The following is a 19,892-nucleotide window of genomic DNA, read 5'->3' on the forward strand; positions in this document are numbered from 1 at the left end:
TTCTTTTTTTCAAACTTCATGTGTTTCCCAGCTTCTGCTCCTTTCTATTGGAAGCCTGAATTTATCCAAGTATCCATCTTTTACTGACTGCATTTACAGGAAGCTGATCTTAGCGAGTTATGGTGATACTGTCCCCATGCTTATGATGAGTTTAGGAAGTCTGTCTTAGCCTGGCCTGGGTATCTGGTGATTGTTACCAGTTTAGGGTAGGTTGATGGCCTAATTGGACACAGTCTGACTGTTCGCATAACCAAGCGAATCCAGTCTTAAACAGTGGACCAATACATTCTGATTTCTGCATAAACCAGTTTGGTTTGAATTTGAAAAGGTCCTAACAGATGCAGCATTTTGCCATTTGGTGCCTGCCTGATAGAAGAGTTTAGACTCCACACACACAACACAGCCATTATTACTTACTATGTAAAATATCATAGATTTATTTAGTCTTTTCATCCCTAGAGGACATTCAACGTTACTTTTACCTTAATTTCTTGAAAAACTTGCAGAAGAAAAAAGTGATGGTCAGGGGCAGTGGCTCACACCTGTAATCCCAGCCCTTTGGGAGGCAGAGGTGGGTGGATCACAAGGCCAGGAATTCAAGACCAGCCTGGCTAAGATGGTGAAACCCCATCCCTACTAGAAATACAAAAAATTAGCCAGACATAGTGGCGGGCACCTGTAATCCCAGATACTCAGAAGGCTGAGGCAGGGAATTGCTTGAACCTGGGAGGCAGAGGTTGCAGTGAGCCGAGATCGTGCCACTGCACTCCAGCCTGGGCAATAGAGCGAGACTCCATCTCAAAAAAAAAAGAAAAAAAGAAAAAGAAAAAAAGTGATAACTACTTTAATTTTTTTGCATGTGAATATCCCCAAACATGTCTTCTTTGTCATTGCTGTTAAGAGCAGCACATGTATTTACTGTAAAGCCACTGAGTGGCAGACCCCGTGCTACGTGTTTGACTTCCACACTCATTACAATTTACATCACCCTGTGAAGTAGAAGCACCATCATTATCCCCAGTTTGCAGATGACAAAAGTGAGGTGCAGAAAGGTCATCTACCTCACCCAAAGTCTGCTCAGTTACAGACTTTCAGGCCAGGTATCTGAATTGGCCCCATCTGATTCATTCCCCAGCACCAGCATGGTTACTGAGCTTCTGCCGCGGGATGGACAGCAGTCCAAGTGCTACAAACACAGCATGAACACAACTACCCCTATTTCCTTGGGGATCAGATGCTGGACAGAAACAAGGTTTGTTAGGTGCAAAGAAATACCATGGAGAAAAGGTAAGTGAGGATAAGGGAATATAGAATGTGGCAAGATATTCTTTAGACGGGGTGGTCAGAAAAGGCCTTACTGTTGAGGCTGGATTTTGTGCGCCATGATCTGAACCACACATTACAGAATACCAAAATCAAATTCACCCTAAAACATAAGCCTGGCAAAGCTGGATGGCACCTGCAAATTAGGTGGATCCAAAGGCTTGTTGGAATTTTGAGTTAGGCTTTAGGTGGTTCTTTCTTGTGAGAAATACAACAAGTCTCACGGATACAAGAGAGGACTGTGGGCTTGGCAGCTGGCATAAAACCTGAAATATGAACCCCTCATGCACTCCAGCCTTCGTGAAAGGTGTTTTCACCTTCTGGTAGTTGCTGACAAGATTTTAGATGCTACGGAGTGAGTCAGTCCTTAGAAAGCAATTCAAGAGGCAAGGAATCATTGGCTCTGAGCAATTAGTCACAGTAGGAACCTGAGAATTAGTCACAAACATGCCCTTAAATCAGTTTCCTGTTCTCCTTTCAGTTCTGCCTTCAACCCTTGTATGAGTTTAATTCAAAGGTCATTGCCAGCTACAGAGCAAACAAGCTCGACGCTGTCCAGTGGACACCACCAAAGAGAAAGACGATGAAGTTCACCAAAGAATGTGAGGAACATTAAGAAAGATGAAGGAAGACTAGGCATCATGAGTGCTGGAGGCCCCCCAGGACTCTGAAAGGATGGAAGCCTACACCATCGGGAGGCTTCGCTCATGACAGGGATTAACGGGCTCGGGGCTGAGCTATCCAACCTGAGATCCCTTCAGAATGATCAAGCGAAAATGCAGCTCAAGCTACCTGCCTTGGTTAATCCTGTGGACACTCTCCATGGGGTGACATATAGTCAGAATTCATCTCTGTTCTCCGTGGAAAATACGCTTTTCTCACGATAACACTACTTTTTTATTTTTAGGGAACCCTTCATTCAAGGAGATAAAAGTTTATATCATAATTGGGGATTGTAGGGGGGGATTTTCAACCCCCAGAATGAGGAACTCAGGCCTGGATAAGCAAAGGCTACACTGACATTAGACCTGGGATAGGCAAATCACAGCCTGCAAAAGCTGTCATTTTTGTACGTCCTGCAGCTACGAATGCTTTATGCATTCATATACGTGGTTAAAAAAAATCAGAAGTACACTGCTTTGTGACACATGAAAATTATATGAAATTTAAGTTCCAGCTCTCACAAAGTTTCAGCTTTTTATTGGAACTCAGTTACACCCATTTGCTTACATGTTTACGGCTGCCTTCCGGCCCCACGTGCAGGGTGGAATCGTTGCACAGAGACCATGTGGCTTGCGAGGCTGAAAATATTTAGTACCTGTCCCTTCACAGAAAGTGTTTGCCAGCTCCATTGTTTTCAACTCTATTTGAGCTATTGCTCCTTTTATATAACAAATATTTATGTAACAAATAAAGTAGCACTTACTTTACTGTCCTGAAATAAGAACCATAATTAATATAATCTACCAATACACACATTTTAAAAATTGGTATAATATTTTCACTGAATTATAAACTATAAATAAAAGAAAATAGTTTATAATAAAATAATAGGTACTCAAATACATAAATTTTGGGGGCAGGAACAGCACCGTAAGTCATAATGGTGCACTCAGATACTTGCGCCTCTATGTAGAAGGGAGTGAATGAGACAGCTGTAAGTGCAGACTGACACACGTGGCCGTGTTGACAGCCCAAACATCACAACCGGCAGTGCTGCTGTTGCCTAACGAGAGAGTTCAGTGACAATAGTAGGTGCTTCTGATGGAGCGCACGGCCATCGACAAACTGTGTTTATTAGGGAAGGAACTTCTATCTGACCTCCTCTCTCCTCTCAGTGCCTTACATTGGCTGAACTCAAGCAGAAGCCAGTGGGCGGGGCAGCCTGTTCCATGAAATCCGTAAAGGAAAGACCCCAGGGGCACACAGCAGGGTGGAGAACAATAAACAGTGGGTCCACATGGCAAGTGGAGAGTATACCAACCACCATCATCTCAGTAAACTATGTGAATTCCCCTGATCCCCCCAGCCAAACTTTTAGATACTGTCTAACCTGATAGCCACTAGCACACATGGCTGTTTATGTTAATATTAATTTTAGAAATTCAGTTACTCAGTGACACAATCCACATTTCTAGAACCCAATAACCCACATGTGGCTGTGGCCACCATACTGGATGGTTTAGATTATAGAACGTTTATATCATCTCGGAAAGTTTCACTGGACAGTGTCTAGCCTAGACTCACATTTGCTCTCTGCTGCTCAAACACACTCCTTGTCCAGTCTATAAGCAAGTGCTGGTGCTACACTTAGGAAATCCATCCTGACACCTTCCACTTATCTTCATCCCCATCATCACCCTATTCCAAGTTGTCATCCTTTCTACCTGGACCACCAAAGGAGCCCCCAAATGGTCTTTCTATTTCCATTGTGGATCTCTCCCTGCAAATCTGATCTCCTCATAGCATTCAGAGTGATATTAAAAAATAAATCATGATCATATCAGATATAAACATCTTGAACCAGAAATCCCGCTGCATGTGCCATGCCTGATGGGGTCTCTAGTACCCAGCTCCCACCTACCCTGACCTCATCTCCTTGTACCATTTCCCCACTCACTATCTCCAGTTGCACTGGACCTTTTTCCACTCGAAAGCACTCAGGGCTGGCCCCTGCTTTGGGCTTCGGCACCCACTTTTCCTTCTGTCTGGAAAGCCAGCTCCTTTCACAACTTCCCAGGCTGGGCCCTTCCTGGAGCAGTGTCTGAGCTCAAATGTCATCTCTGCAGGAACAACCTAGTCTGAAAGAGCACATCTCAATGAGTCTTTCCCTCCATGATACCCTGTTCTATTTTCTTCCAAGCATGTATTAATTCTGAAATTATCTTGCTCAATTATTTTTGACACATTTCCCAGCTGCTTCCCCTGAGTGGCATGAGCTCTGCTAAATCTCAAGACAAAGGCAAGTGCCCAGCACATAGTGAGCTCAGGAAATGCTTTTCAAATGGACTGTGCTTCTGCGGTACCTCTAAAATGAGTTACATCATAGCTTATTTGTTCACTGATAGCAACTGGTTGTACAACAGCTAGGGCTGTAATAACCACACGGTGAGCAACAAAAGCAATAACTCTCCTGCATTTGTTTTGTACTATGGGCCTTTAAAAGCATTGAAGTTCAGCCGACACCGCCATCTCATTATAAATCACCTCTGGAGAGGATGGTTCATTAGAGAACATCAGAGGCAACAGAGTGGGCTGAAAAGAAAAGGCAGTGGCTTTGTGCATAATAAATAATTCATTTTCAGATGACTTTTTCTATTTCAATAAGACTTCTCAATTTCATATTTTTATGAGCACACCTCCTTGCATTTGCATTTTCCAAAGATCTTTTTGCATATGGAACTGATCAACAGCCTACGCTTTGTTTCCCGTGTGAGAGGGATGGAGTGGACTGGTTATGAGCTTAGACTCTGGAGCTCATCCATCTGGAATCTAATTTCAGCTCAGCTTCTTAGCTGGGTAGCTTGGGGCCATTCTTCCAACTCTGTGTGGCCTCATCCATCTGTGAAATGGGGATAATAGTCATATCAACTTCACTGGTTCATTGTGGAAATTAAATTCTTTATAGTATAAAGAATTTATATATATGTAAAGAATATATATACATATAAAGAATTTATATATATGTAAAGAATATATATATAAACAATTTATATATATGTAAAGAATATATATATATAAAGAATGTACTTTCATACGTCTTGAATCAGAAATCCTGCTGCTGCAGGTACCATGGCTGATGGGGTCCCTAGAACCCAGCTCCTGCCTACCCTGACCTCATCTCCTCCATATATGTGTAGATGAACAGTAAGTATTTGGTGTAATTACTGTGAATGCTGTTTAGGGAGCAATGGCTACTCAACAAACACACAATGCAAGAAGGTGCTTTAGAGAAGAGATTTTTTCAAGGGCTGTCTTAATTTGCACTTCGTTGAGAAAGTATAAAAATGAAAGCCATAGTGTGCTGTGCAGTGTGACTGAATTTTCGAAAAGTCTGAGTAAAACAACAGAGGGTATCTGGCATATTAATTAACAGGCTCTCACAAGAAAAGAATGCTATGAACAGTCAAATAAAAAGAGCCAAGAATCTGCTTTTATGCCAAAAATTCAACAAAAATATTATTCAAGCCAGGAAAGGAAGCTCCTTTCCCTAATTTGACAGCCTTTTCTTCAGTCCTGATCTTAGTGGGTGACTGTCACCACACATTACTTGTACTGACTTCAAAACTGCAGGGAGATAGGTGGCCTGGGTTACCATCTCCTCGCAAATCCATGTATATTCCAATGAGGGATAAGGCTGTTCTCTTACACGCCTTTACTGAGCATCTGCTATGGGCTGGTCCTGTGCTTTCTGCTGGGGGATATCAGGAGGACAGGGGTTGAGCATAATCACAGTACTGGAAGGATGTAACACAAACCAGGAGAATACGTGTGCCAGGAGAATACATCCCAAAGATTCTGAAGATGAGGGTAGAGTGTGGTTGGTGAAAAGGAAGTTCATTTTATTTAAGAAGAGAAATGTACTTGATTCAGTGAAGCTTATTTAAAATGTATTTCATCAGAAGATTTACAATAGTAAAATTATATGGTTCTAAAAATATAAGTTTTGTCTGCTAAGATCACAGAAATGGAAATTTTCTACCGAATCACAGATTTAAAGAACATGCCTTAATCGAGAAGATTTAGGAAGATGCAGCTGAGATAAGGAGGGAAGAGATTCCTTAACAATTACATGATTGTAATCCCAAGAATCATATAAGGAAGGAACTCAGCATTCAACCAAGTAGGTGGAGGGTCAGGCCAAGAATAATCTGCTTAGCTTCACCTGTAGTTACCTGGGTTATGGAGTCCCCTACTCATGCTAATGGGAAAACAGCATCTGAGTATGAAATATCACACGTCAGGAGGGGTTTACTGGAGTCTAGCAGCTTCCAGTTTGGAAAAAAGGCTTGGAGATTGGACAGGTTTAGGTGGGTGCTATGGTTTGAATATTCCCTCCCCAAATCATGTTGACACTTAATCCCCACTGTGGCAATACTGAGAGGTGGGCCTTTAAGAGGTGATTGGGCCGTGAGGGCCCTACACTCGTGAATGAATTAATCCATTCGTGGATGTGAATTAATCCATTCATGGATGTGAATAAACCCATTCATGGATGAATGGATGAATGGGTTATCATGGGAGTGAGACTGGTGGCATTGTAAGAGGAGGCAGAGAGACCTGAGACAGCACATTAGCATACTCAGCCCCGCACCATGCGACACCCTGCTCTACCTCGGGACTCTGCAGAGAGTTCCCCACCAGCGAGAAGGTCTTCACCACCTGTGGCCTCTTGATCTTGGACTTCTCAGCCTCCATAACTTTAATACATAATTTTCCTAATAAATCGCCCAGTTTCAGGCATTCTGTTGTAAGCAACAGAAAATAGACAAATACACCAAGGATCAAAGAATAAAATGAGACGAGGAAGGACTTAGAGTGCAAATCAAAGGGACATACTGAGCCTATGTCCTCCCAAGCTTCTTGGGTATGGCTCCTACCTAAGATGGCTCCAAACACATGATCTCAGCCAGCAAGAATAACTCAACACTGTCAGAATCCTCCGACTTGCCCGCTGCCCTCACTGCGTGCAAGGAAAACATGGGTGCACAGAGTAGAGGAGTCAACATGGATCCTGTCTGAGCACGAGGATCAAGGAAGACCCTGTGGTGGATGTGGCATGGGAGCTGGGCTCTAATGAGAGAATTCTGAGATGCTTTTCCCCTTTCCATCAGAATCACGTTTGAGAAAAAGCTCAGAATGTGATATTGAATTGCACTTCCTAAAGAGCAATGGCACATTTGATTCTTCACGTTTGTTTAAGAGCTCTGCGGTCTTCCCCAGGATCTTCAGGGCTGGGTTTGGCAGATGCGTCTGTATGTATCCTTATGCCATTGTGAACGCCATGTAACACCATCAGCACCAGGTCCCTGTAGGGCTGGAGTTCTCCTTTGATTTTTTTCAAGGATAATACAGACATTGTCTGTCCTGACCATGTCTCCTGATTAAGTTTTATCTCAAGTTTCAGATCCATTCTAATAACTAAAACTTAGTGGTCATAGCTGAGACCCAAAGCAAAATGAGAAGCTGGTCAAGAGACCCGCCTGGGAGGGCATGTTTTTAAAATCCCACAGGAGAGCAGAGTCATTCACCTCTACTTCCTGCACTTACAACGGTAACCACAAGTATAATATCCAAACAGCCACTACCCAAGAGGAAGAAAAGAGTTTGTTTTATTTTAAAATGAAGAGGACTTGTGACTATGTTTTAAAGGACTAGCTGATAAGGCATTCAAAAATTGATGAAGTATATATCTATCAGTGCCATGACCCCTGAACACTGGTGTAAACTTGAAACACTTGTTTTAGCCAAAACTCAGGAGGCAGTTAGGAGAGAAGGACATTGAAGAACTTTGAGAAATGGAGACCTTTCTCCTTGGAAAGCTGAGTCACTACAAAGGGGACTCCAACTTTTCCAAGACATGCTAACACCAGGCCGGGTGCAACGGCTCATGCCCCTAATCCCAGCATTTTGGGAGGCAGAGGCGGGTGGATTGCTTGAGGCCAGGAGTTCGAGACTAGCCTGGGCAACATGGCAAAACCCCATCTCTACTAAAATATAAAAATTAGCTGGGCTAATATCTGAAGAAGAGTAAACACCAGTCTCCAGATTCAGACACTAACGTGGTTACAGATAAGCACTTGATAAATGAATGCTAATGCACCTTTAATGACCTTTTCCCTCAGAATTTGCCTCCCTAAAAACAAAACCATATTTACTTACAACATAGTAAGGCATGATTTCCTGAACTGAAAAAACAATGTAATAAATCTCATAAAAACCTACAACTGGATTAAGAAACTAAAAAGTTTCAAGACCCTAGACATTAGGGGGGAAAAAAAGGCAAAATATTGAAGAAGACTTCAAGAAAAAAATACAAAATATTAAAAAAAAATTGTTTCTAAAAAGTAGCTTTCGATGCAAGCACTTGGCGGCATCTCATCCCAGAGCTTTCCTGGAGATGAAATTACACAGCACACAAAGAATGGAGAGGCCACCAGCTTCAGCTCAAGTGGACCTCAGATCCTTGACAACAGCTTGAAGGTGCCACAACTGTGCTCCCTTCCAGCATTATTTTTGAAGACTGTTGATCTACTTACTTAGTTGTGCTATGTGTGAATATTTTAATATTTGAGATTTTATGCCTTTTTTGTCTTGGATATAATTAGAGGGAGATGAGGGATTTCCATTATGGAAAAGATAATGGATTTGACTACATACAAATTACACAAACAGACAGAAGTCTGTGCAAGCCAAAAAAGTCTGACCAGCAAAGTTAGCAAATGGTAAACTAGTAAGAGTACTTGCAATATGTCAGTGGAAAAGTTAGGATCACTAATATATAGAAATAGAAATGTGGTTACCAGTGTCTGGGGAGGAGGGAAGAGGGAGGAGGAATTTGTGTTTAGTAGCTATAGTTTCAGTTTGCAAGATGAAAAAGTTCTGGAGAGCCATTGCACAACAATGAGAAAATACTTAACATTACTAAACTATACACTTACAATGGTTAAGATGGTAGCTTTAATGTTATATGACTTCTACCATAATAAAAAAAGATTTATAACAAAGGTCCAAGAATAAATTGAATTCCCAATGAGAAAAGAAAATGGGCAAAGAACAAATGCTTAATAGGAAATAAACACGTCATCTAAGAAGGGCAAATTAAAACAACACTGAGATATAAGTTTTGCTAAATTTTAATATTTCATGTTGGAGGAAGTTGCAGGAAAATGGGTATCACTATGCATAGCAAGTGGAATTTTAAGCTTTCTGGAAGGCAGAAGCTTAAGTGGTTAAGCTTTCTGGAAGGCAGTAGCTTAAGTGGTTAAGCTTTCTGGAAGGCAGTTTGGCAAACATTATGAAAAAGTAATACAATATTGCATATCCTTTGATTTGAATTTATTTCTAAAAGTTGACCTGAAGGAGTTCATTAAAAATGTGTGCAAAGATTTTTGTACAAAAATATAAACCATAGGTTATTTTATAACAAAAAAGCTCTTAAATTTTAATCTTGTGTGGTAGTGTCATGGAGATATACGGGGAACTTTTTGTTTGGGACTAAAGCTAGGATGCATCTTTTATTCCTGTGTTTTCTTCACACCTATATCCAATGCATTGGGAAATCTTGTCTTCTAAGGTGGACGCTGCTGCTCCACTGCTATTATCTCAGCCAGGACAGTCCAGGACAGCACCAGACATTTCTCCATGTGCACTCCCTTCTCCCACTGTTGCATGCTTGCAGCTGGGCATCTGGCTCCTGGAATAGCTCACTCTCTCCAGCCTCCCTTGCAGCTAGATCTCAGCACTTGGCAGAGCTCCTAGACTGATGGGGTGGGAGCAGAGGTGGGGTGCTCGGGATGGAGAGGAGCACACTCTCCCCTTTCCCACTTATAAAATATAAAAAATTATAGGCCAGGTATGGTGGCTCATGCCTGTAATTCCAGCACTTTGGGAAGCCGAGGCAGGTGGATCACCTTAGGTCAGGAGTTCAAGACCAGCCTGGCTAACATGGTGAAACCCCATCTCTACTAAAAACACAAAAATTAGCTGGGCCTGTTGGCAGGCGCCTGTAGTCCCAGCTACTTGAGAGGCTGAGGCAGGAGAATCGCTTGAACCTGGGGGGCAGAGGTTGCAATGAGCTGAGATCACGCCACTGCACTCCAGCCTGGGTGACAGAGTGAAACTCTGTCTCACAAAAACAGAAAATAAATAATGAAAAAAATTTTTAAATAATGTTTGCCTTAACTGCCTCTTAAATAATGTTTGCCAAGCTGCCTTCCAGAAAGCTTAACAAATACAAAATTCCACCGGCTTTGTGTAATGATTCCCATTTTCCTGCAACTCCATCAACATGGAATGTTAAAATTTAGACAATAGCTGCAACGTGGGTATGGTTGTCATTAATTTGGAGCAAGAGGGATTAGGTCAATGTCTCTGGGGTCACTCAAAGCAACAGGATGGAAAGAGGCCACACCCTGGCCTGCTGGAACCACCTTGAGTCCCAGGCTGCTGACATTTAGACAGGGTATCGAGAGCCAAGTAAACGTCAAGCTCTGTAGGTCAGCATTATAAGGTCTTTTTTTTTCCAGCAGCCAGAATACAGTCCCCTAATGCTCTCTTAACCTCTTGAATTCATTCTCCACGTACAGCCATACTGATCTTCTGAAAACGTAAGTCAGTCCGTGTGGCTCCCCTGCGGACCGCCTCGCGGGGCTTCCCACTGCACGTGACAATCCAACTCCTCATGCTGGCTTCTGAGCTCCCCGGAGACTCTGAACTCAACTCACTCACCACCCGCCATCCAGACAGGCTGGCTTTCCTTCTCTTTCTCTTATGTTTCAGGGATGTGTGACATCAATCAATCAATCAATCAATGGATGCATGGATCTAAAATTTCTTTCACATATTTCTCAATAAAGATAGAATGAACAAAAGCAAAGTAATTTAATAACGGCAACCACATCCCCTGCATGACAACACTCTTTTACCAACCAAGTCAAGGTTAAAATAAGGCACCTTGCTCTGGGAAGACTCAGAACCACTACCAATACAAAAGGTAGATCAGACAGCACTCTGGCTCTCCACTTAGTTCGAAAGGAAGCCACTCAGAGCCCATTGCTAACAACTCAGCCCACCACGTTTCGTTTTGTTTTGTTTTGTTTTTGAGATGAAGTCTTGCTCTATCACCCAGGCTCGCTCTGTCACCTCCGCCTCCTGGGTTCAAGCCATTCTCCTGCCTCAGCCTCCTGAGTAGCTGGGACCACAGGTGTGAGTCACCAGAGCCGGCTAATTTTTGTAGTTTTAGTAGAGACAAGGTTTCACCATGTTGGCCAGGCTGGTCTTGAACTCCTGACCTCAGGTGATCCACCTTTCTTGGCCTCCCAAAGTGCTGGGATTACAGGCATGAGCCACTGCACCCAGCCCCACCAAGTTTTAATCCAATACATTTAATTCAGTTCAAGAATCAGTGGGTGCCTACATACTGCCTACCACTCTTCTTATATTGTAAAATATGGGAGCTGTGGATAAGTCCCTTACCTGAAAAAATTTATAACATTATTGCCAGAGTATTGCTTACATTTTAAATTCAGTAGTTAAGTAATCATAATATAGATAACATTTACTGTGTGTTTGCTCTAGGCTGGGCACTCTAATAAGTATTTTTTTTTTTTTTTGAGGCAGGGTCTCACCCCGTCACACAGGCTGGAGTGCTGTGGTGCATTCTTGGCTCACTGCAAGCTCCGCCTCCCAAGTTCAAACGATCCTCATGCCTCAGCCTCCCAAGTAGCTAGGATTATCGGCATGTGCCATCACACCTGGCTAAGTTTTGTAGTTTTTTTTAGTAGAGATGGGGTTTTGCCATGTTGGTCAGGCTGGTCTTGAACTCCTGGCCTCAAGTGATCTGCCCACCTCGGCCTCCCAAAATGCTGGGATCACAGGCATGAGCCACTGCACCTAGTCTAAGTACACTTTAATTACTGTTTTATCCTTACAACATTATAAGTAGGTATTATCCCTATAACTCCCTCTACAGATGAGGAAATTGAGGCACAATGAAATTAAGTATGGTTGCATGAATAGCTAGTGGAGACCATAATTTGTTATGTTATTCTTTTTCCTGGGAGACTCATAATGACCAATGAAAAATGGAAAACAGGTACTAAGATGAGGGACCTCTTTGAGCCTCAGTTTCCTCAAGTGGAAATAAAGGAGAATTGTTGCAGATGCTGTTCATTGCCTTAGAATACCTTTTATCTTGTTTCCTTGTAACAGAATTTGAGCAACCTTTCATGCTAAAAAAGTAGGTTTCTCAGCCTTCCTTACAATTAGATGTGGCTATATAACTAAGTTTTGGTGAATTGGATGCAACCAGAAACAGTATGTTGGATTCTTGTAAAGTTCTTTTGAAAAGGAAAAGAGACTGGCCGTGTTTGAACTTTGGCCTTTTAAAGTTTTGCTGGTCTGCAGAATATAGATGTGATGGCTGGCATCCCAGCAGCTGTCTTGGACCATGAGGTAATCATGAGGATGTAATCCATGCACCTGACTGCTGAAGTAGAAGGTAAGATGGGGCCTGGGTCTCAGATGTCATGGAACACCAAACCAGCCCTAGACCACTAACCTTAGGAACTTCTTTACATGAAAGAAGAAATCTGTACTTAACTCATAATTAGCCAGAGGGTAAGTTAGGGTGCCTGGGCAGGGAGCTCTGTTGCTCTCAGCCAAATGCAATTCCTAATTGGTACACATGTCAAGGGGGTCTCCATTGAGATTTTTGTTTCTAGCTCTACCATTATACATTCTTAGAACATTACATAGGGCTGGGCACGGTGGCTCACATCTGTAATCCCAGTACTTTGGGAGGCTAAGGTGGGTGGATCACGAGGTCAGGAGTTCAAGACAAGCCTGGCCAAGATGGTGCAACCCCGTCTCTACTAAAAATGCAAAAATTAGCCAGGCGTGGTGGTGGGCACCTGTAATCCCAGCTACTGGGGAGGCTGAGACAGGAGAATCAACCCCAGACGGCAAAGGTTGCAGTGAGCCAAGATCGCATCACTGCACTCCAGCCGGGGCAACAGACTGGGACTCCGTCAAAAAAAAAAAGAACATTACATGTAGCATAGCAAGAAAAGGTGCTGTAGGATGGGAAATGTTTCAGAGGTTGTTGAAGGACGGAGAGAGGGCTCTTGTGGGACTGAGGACTCGTATAGGCCATGAGGAACAATGGGGTTTAGAACAGGCAACGGCAGCATCAGGGCCACTTGAGGCAGGAGAAACGCCGAGTGTGGAGTGTAGGAAACAACATGCAGCCGGGCCTGGGCCGAGGGCAGCAGCAGGAGGTGCTCAGTGCTCAGTCTCCTCAGACCAGAGGTGCGGAAAGGAGCAAATTCAAACCACTACTTGCTCGAGACAAACGGCGTTGCCATTCCCAGTGATAGAACCACTAAGAGTCCAAAGCAAAGGGCACGACCGTCTCACGCAAAATAATAACCAAGGAGGCTCAGTGCCTCTCAAATAAAACAGTAAGAGCCCTTGTCAACTACAGTAACCCAAACACCTTTGCATTTCCTAATGAACAACACAGTAACCAGTTCAGTGTCACCGGGCAGCTGTCCAGTTGCCTTGGACTGAAGACCTGATTTCTGGTGTTCTTTCAGCATGACAGAAGAACACTGGTCAATATTTTCTAATTGGTGGTCTGGGGGACCAGGCGGGTGTTTGCCAAATGTCTCAGCACATTTCACTCCTATGCTTGATCTACATGGACTCCAGAGCTGTGTGTGTTCGAGATCCACAGGTGTCTACATCATATGCTACAAACACATCTATCGAGTCGTCAACAATTTTCACACAATAGCAGACCCAAATCTAATACCTGGAGTTTATTTTCTAAATAATACGTTAAGAAAATTGTTTTATATTTGTATAGATATAGATATAGATATAGATACACACACACACTCACACACACACACACACACACACACACAACGATTGGCTATTGGCAGTCAACTTTGTGGTTTCGTTTCTCACTGTCCTGGTTCTTGGCTCCCCCACTTTTCCCCACCCAGCCTGGGTCACAGTGCGGCGCCTTCCCCTCCCCCGAGTTCAGTTCTAACAGCCCAGGGCGGGGCTTGCTTACCATAGCCAGCGGCACAACTCCAATCAGGTCCTTTGGGCTCACATAGATCTTGGACACTCCCAAGTCAGACGTGATCTCTCCGGGGTACTCGACCTGCCACGTGACCAGCTGTGTGGCTGGCAGGTCACCGGGCTCTTCCACCTCCACATCGATCTGCATGACCTCGTAGGAGGCGCCATCCGCACTGGAGAGAAGACACAGAGGAGAACAGCTTTCAGGGACTGATGAGGCATAGCACGCTTGGCAGAGAGTGGGCGGCCCTTGGCCATTTCTCTATGTACCTCCACATGGAACCAAGCGCACACATCTCTGCAAAGAGCATTCAGAGATGCCATTCCAAAATGAACAAAGGAGCTTTAATATGCTCTGCAGCATTAGCCTGGGCTTAGATACTGTCACTCCAGGTTCCAAAGTCCTTCTGTTTGTGGGCTGCTCAGCTGCCGCAGAGCAGGTATTTGTGGATAATTATGGGAAATAGTGATTGCATTTCTTAAACACTTCCTTTCCCATTCTCCATTTAGGAGAACACTTTTCCTCACTCTCACAAATTTCTAGGCAACTTCCATTGGATTTTCCAAAGCCACAGCCAGACTGAGTTGGTTGCACAGAATTTTAAGGATGTCTGAGGGTGACACAGTTGTGTTATTGGCAGTGGTAAGACAGAATTGCAGAGAAACAGGCAGCGTGTGCATAACAAACCAGGGTCAAGGGGGTCGCTGTGATGAGCATGGAGAAGTCACCAGATATTACGTGGAGATGGGAGTCATTGCAACAAAGACTGGTTTCTAGACACTCAATTTTCCTATAAGCATACATCTAGAAACAAATCCACCTAGGACTTTCTGGATTATTTTTACAGCTATTTAAGTAATTAATTAGCTGCCTGCCTCATCATAGTGATTTTTGGTATGATGTCTGCTCTTCTATGTGACAGGTAGAAAAATGTAGATTTGGTGCCTGCCTCTACCTGAAAAGGAAGTGAGCAGGGTGTAGGTGAGAATGAACAGAGGAATCCGCTGAGAGAGGTGCTTTTTAAAGCCTCAGTGGCCAAACAACGTCTACGTGTCAGATCTATTTCTAAAAGATTTGAATTTTACACCTTTGAGAAATGATCACTGAACTCTGACATGTAGGAGAATAAGGTTTGTTCTTTTATATGTGACAAAGCTATTGACATTTTTATCCCACCGTCAATCTCACCCAAGTTTACCAGTAAGAAGCTCAGAGATAAACGACGGGGCTTCCAGGGAGCCTTGTTCTCAATAGGAGGGATGAGATGGAAAACTAGAAGATCAGGGGAGATTCTAATGAACAGAGAAGGAGGGAGAGAGAGACAGGCAGAGAGAGAGAAAGGAGAAGGGAGGGAAAAATGGAAGGAGAGAGAGAAGTAGAAAGAAAGGAAAGATAAAAGTGATCACTTGAAGTCAGGAGTTTGAGACCAGCTTGGCCAACAGGGCAAAACTCTATCTCTACTAATAATACAAAAATTAGCTGGGCGTGGTGGCATGTGCCTATAATCCCAGCTAGATGGGAGGCTGAGGCATGAGAATTGAACCTGGGAGGCAGAGGTTGCAGTGAGCTGGGATCACACCAGTGCATTCCAGCCTGGGTGACGAAATGAAAATATGTCTCAAAAAAAAAAAAAAAAGGAAAAGAAAAAGAAAGACAGAAGAGGAGGAAGGGGAGGAGGAAAAGAAAGAGGAGGGGAAGGAGGGGGCCAGAGAAATGAGATGACTAGAACTGCCAAAAGAAAGAACCCCAACCGCAGAGGTCAGCCTTCCGCTTAAGCAGCCATCTCTTCCATGGAACGGGGTAGCTGCAATGGGCTGTGAGTAATGAAGGGGAAAAGACGACAGCTGGTTTTCGAATCCTACAAAATGCACTCCCTCTTGGCTCTTGAAAGAAAGTTGTTTAATTCTTTGAGAAGCAGCTGCTGTGATAAAAAATCCCCTAGGCCACGGTGGGCTTTTTTCTCCCATACCTTTCTTTACATAAGAAAAGGATGCCACTGTCTCTTTGAAGCCCCTGACTGGCATTTCTAGTCACAGCTAGAGGGAACTTGGAATTAAGATGCTAGAATGCACCTTTGTTTTTGTATTCGAACTCGACAAGAATTTTGGTATGACTTTCCCATTGATGAAATGGGATAACCTCCGTCTTGTCTGTGGGCCTCGCGTTCTGTTTTTAATCACAAAGAAAGGAATTTATAGAACAGAATTAGCATTACTTGCGTTTGAGCCGTGTGAACACCTGCATAAGTGTAGCTCATTGTACACAATAACTGCCCATATGTGCACATCACATTCTACCCCTATTTCCTTCCAGATTCCTTGACCTCAAATAAAAACCAACAATCCTTGCCCGCAGTAGAACACTGGATGCCTCCCACCCCACAGCCCCATACTTCTGTTTTTAGAGTTTGTTTTATCAGGACAACTTTATACATCTCTGCATATATGTAAGTTCTTGCCATCCTAGAAGACACCTATAATACCATTCAATAAATAGAAGGTAATAAGTGCTCCCTTTACTTCATCTAATTTTACTCTTCCTGTAACCTTACGTGATTGTCTATACATTTAGATTTTCCCTTTTTCTTTAGATCCCTTTCCCAGCCAAGATGTAAAAGCAAAAAGGTCTTTTTCCAGCCAACTGCCCTCTCTATGAAGTGGTGATGAAAATATTCTATGTTGAGAATTCTTTTTCTTTTTTTTTTATTATACTTTAAGTTTTAGGGTACATGTGCACAACGTACAGGTTTGTTACATATGTATGCATGTGCCATGTTGGTGTGCTGCACCCATTAACTCGTCATTTACATTAGGTATATCTCCTAATGCTATCCTTCCCCCCTCCCCCCACCCCACAACAATCCCCGGTGTGTGATGTTCCCCTTCCTGTGTCCATGTGTTCTCATTGTTCAGTTCCCACCTATGAGTGAGAACATGCAGTGTTTGGTTTTTTGTCCTTGCAATAGTTTGCTGAGAATGCTGGTTTTCAGCTTCATCCATGTCCCTGCAAAGGACATGAACTCATCATTTTTTATGGCTGCATAGTATTCCATGGTGTATATGTGCCACATTTTCTTAATCCAGTCTATCATTGTTGGACATTTGGGTTGGTTCCATTACTGGGTATATACCCAAAGGATTATAAAACATGCTGCTATAAAGACACATGCACACGTATGTTTATTGTGGCACTATTCACAATAGCAAAGACTAAGCTGGGAATTCTCAATCCAGGACTATACCAACCTTCAGGAAGGTTGTACCTTGAACTTGTGGGGAAAACGTTGTATGTACGTGATTTTCTGGAAAGATTCCCTAGCTTGCATGAGTTCCCCAATAGTTCATCCACAGTACGGTTATGGACCGAGTTCCCGACAATTTCCTTTATAAATTCTGCACATGGTGATCTCGTTGGAATATCTCATCACGTGTATCTTAGTGTGACAGTGGGAATTTGAATTTTAATGCCCCTTTGTAAATATTTAGCACTTAACAGCTTCCCGAACTCTTGCGTAGTAGGCAATATTTATCACTTCTTCATGTTTTACTCTAAAGACAAGGACTGTGCCTTTGCAGTTTGTGTGTCTGACAGATGGTACATGTCCTGAAAATGGTGGTCATATTTATCTTGTTGCATTTTGTGCTTATAATAGAGAGTAATTCCTGATATTCATCAGAAGGGAATCTGATGTATTGTAGGAGATAAATACAGTTGGTTAAAGAGAAGTTTATAAAACATATCTGGTTAAAGCAGTGATTTTTCCACCTCCCATGCATTCAAATTGCCTGGAGGAACTTTACAAATAAAGCAATGTCCAGGCATCATCCTTACAGATTTCTGATTGTTCCTGAGTGGAGCCAGGGTCAAAGGTGTTCAAACCAGAGCGACTCCATCCTGAATGAGGGCTGGAAAATGAGGCTGGCCCTTGCTGGGCAGCATTCCCAGAAAGTTAGGCATTCCTAGCCTCTAGATGTTTACAGTTAAGGGAACAAATTAATAATGTTTACTAAACAGACCCAGACTTGGGAGTGTCCAGACATCCCAATAGCTGGAGAAAAAAGACATTCCTGAAGTTGCTTATCAGCTTGAGGAGATTTTGGGCTGAGACAATGGGCAGGATACAAAATCAATGTACAAAAATCACAAGCATTCTTGTATACCAATAACAGACAAACACAGAGCCAAATCATGAGTGAACTCCCATTCACAATTGCTTCAAAGAGAATAAAATACCTAGGAATCCAACTTACAAGGGATGTGAAGGACCTCTTCAAGGAGAACTACAAACCACTGCTCAATGAAATAAAAGAGGATACAAACAAATGGAAGAACATTCCATGCTCATGGGTAGGAAGAATCAATATCATGAAAATGGCCATACTGCCCAAGGTCATTTACAGATTCAATGCCATCCCCATCAAGCTACCAATGACTTTCTTCACAGAATTGGAAAAAAACTACTTTAAAGTTCATATGGAACCAAAAAAGGGCCTGCATCGCCAAGTCAATCCTAAGCCAAAAGAACAAAGCTGGAGGCATCATGCTACCTGACTTCTAACTATATTACAAGGCTACAGTAATCAAAACAGCATGGTACTGGTACCAAAACAGAGATATAGACCAATGGAACGAACAGAGCCCTCAGAAATAATGCTGCATATCTACAACTATCTGATCTTTGACAAACCTGATAAAAACAAGCAATGGGGAAAGGATTCCCTATTTAATAAATGGTGCTGGGAAAACTGGCTAGCCATATGTAGAAAGCTGAAACTGGATCCCTTCCTTACACCTTATACAAAAATTAATTCAAGATGGATTAAAGACTTACATGTTAGACCTAAAACCATAAAAACCCTAGAAGAAAATCTAGGCAATACCATTCAGGACATAGGCATGGGCAAGGACTTCATGTCTAAAACACCAAAAGCAATGGCAACAAAAGCCAAAATTGACAAATGGGATCTAATTAAACTCAAGAGCTTCTGCACAGCAAAAGAAACTACCATCAGAGTGAACAGGCAACCTACAGAATGGGAGAAAATTTTCACAACCTACTCATCTGACAAAGGGCTAATATCCAGAATCTACAATGAACTCAAACAAATTTACAAGAAAAAAACAAACAACCCCATCAAAAAGTGGGCGAAGGATATGAACAGACACTTCTCAAAAGAAGACATTTATGCAGCCAAAAAACACATGAAAAAATGCTCATCATCACTGGCCATCAGAGAAATGCAAATCAAAACCACAATGAGATACCATCTCACACCAGTTAGAATGGCGATCATTAAAAAGTCAGGAAACAACAGGTGCTGGAGAGGATGTGGAGAAATAGGAACACTTTTACACTGTTGGTGGGACTGTAAACTAGTTCAACCATTGTGGAAGACAGTGTGGCGACTCCTCAGGGATCTAGAACTAGAAACACCATTTGACCCAGCTATCCCATTACTGGGTATATACCCAAAGGATTGTAAATCATGCTGCTATAAAGACACATGCACATGTATGTTTATTGCGGCACTATTCACAATAGCAAAGACTTGGAACCAACCGAAATGTCCAACAATGATAGACTGGATTAAGAAAATGTGGCACATATACAGCATGGAATACTACGCAGCCATAAAAAATGATGAGTTCATGTCCTTTGTAGGGACATGGATAAAGCTGGAAACCATCATTCTCAGCAAACTATCGAAAGGACAGAAAAACAACCACCGCATGTTCTCAGTCATAGGTGGGAACT

The 19,892-nt window shown here is 42.7% G+C and overlaps 1 protein-coding gene across 2 annotated transcripts in view; it reads right to left on the reverse strand.

Annotated features, from left to right (window-relative positions):
* The window catches only part of TMEM132D (transmembrane protein 132D), an 820,982-nt gene that overhangs the window by 249,649 nt on the left and 551,441 nt on the right, over positions 1 to 19,892 (reverse strand). For both annotated transcript variants that reach the window (XM_034934836.3, XM_034934834.4), the window contains one exon: positions 14,126 to 14,309. In XM_034934836.3, the coding sequence (XP_034790727.2) occupies positions 14,126 to 14,309 (184 nt within the window). The remainder of the gene's footprint in view (positions 1 to 14,125; positions 14,310 to 19,892) is intronic.

Source organism: Pan paniscus, chromosome 10 (assembly GCF_029289425.2).
Source record: "Pan paniscus chromosome 10, NHGRI_mPanPan1-v2.0_pri, whole genome shotgun sequence".
Lineage (NCBI taxonomy): Eukaryota > Metazoa > Chordata > Mammalia > Primates > Hominidae > Pan > Pan paniscus.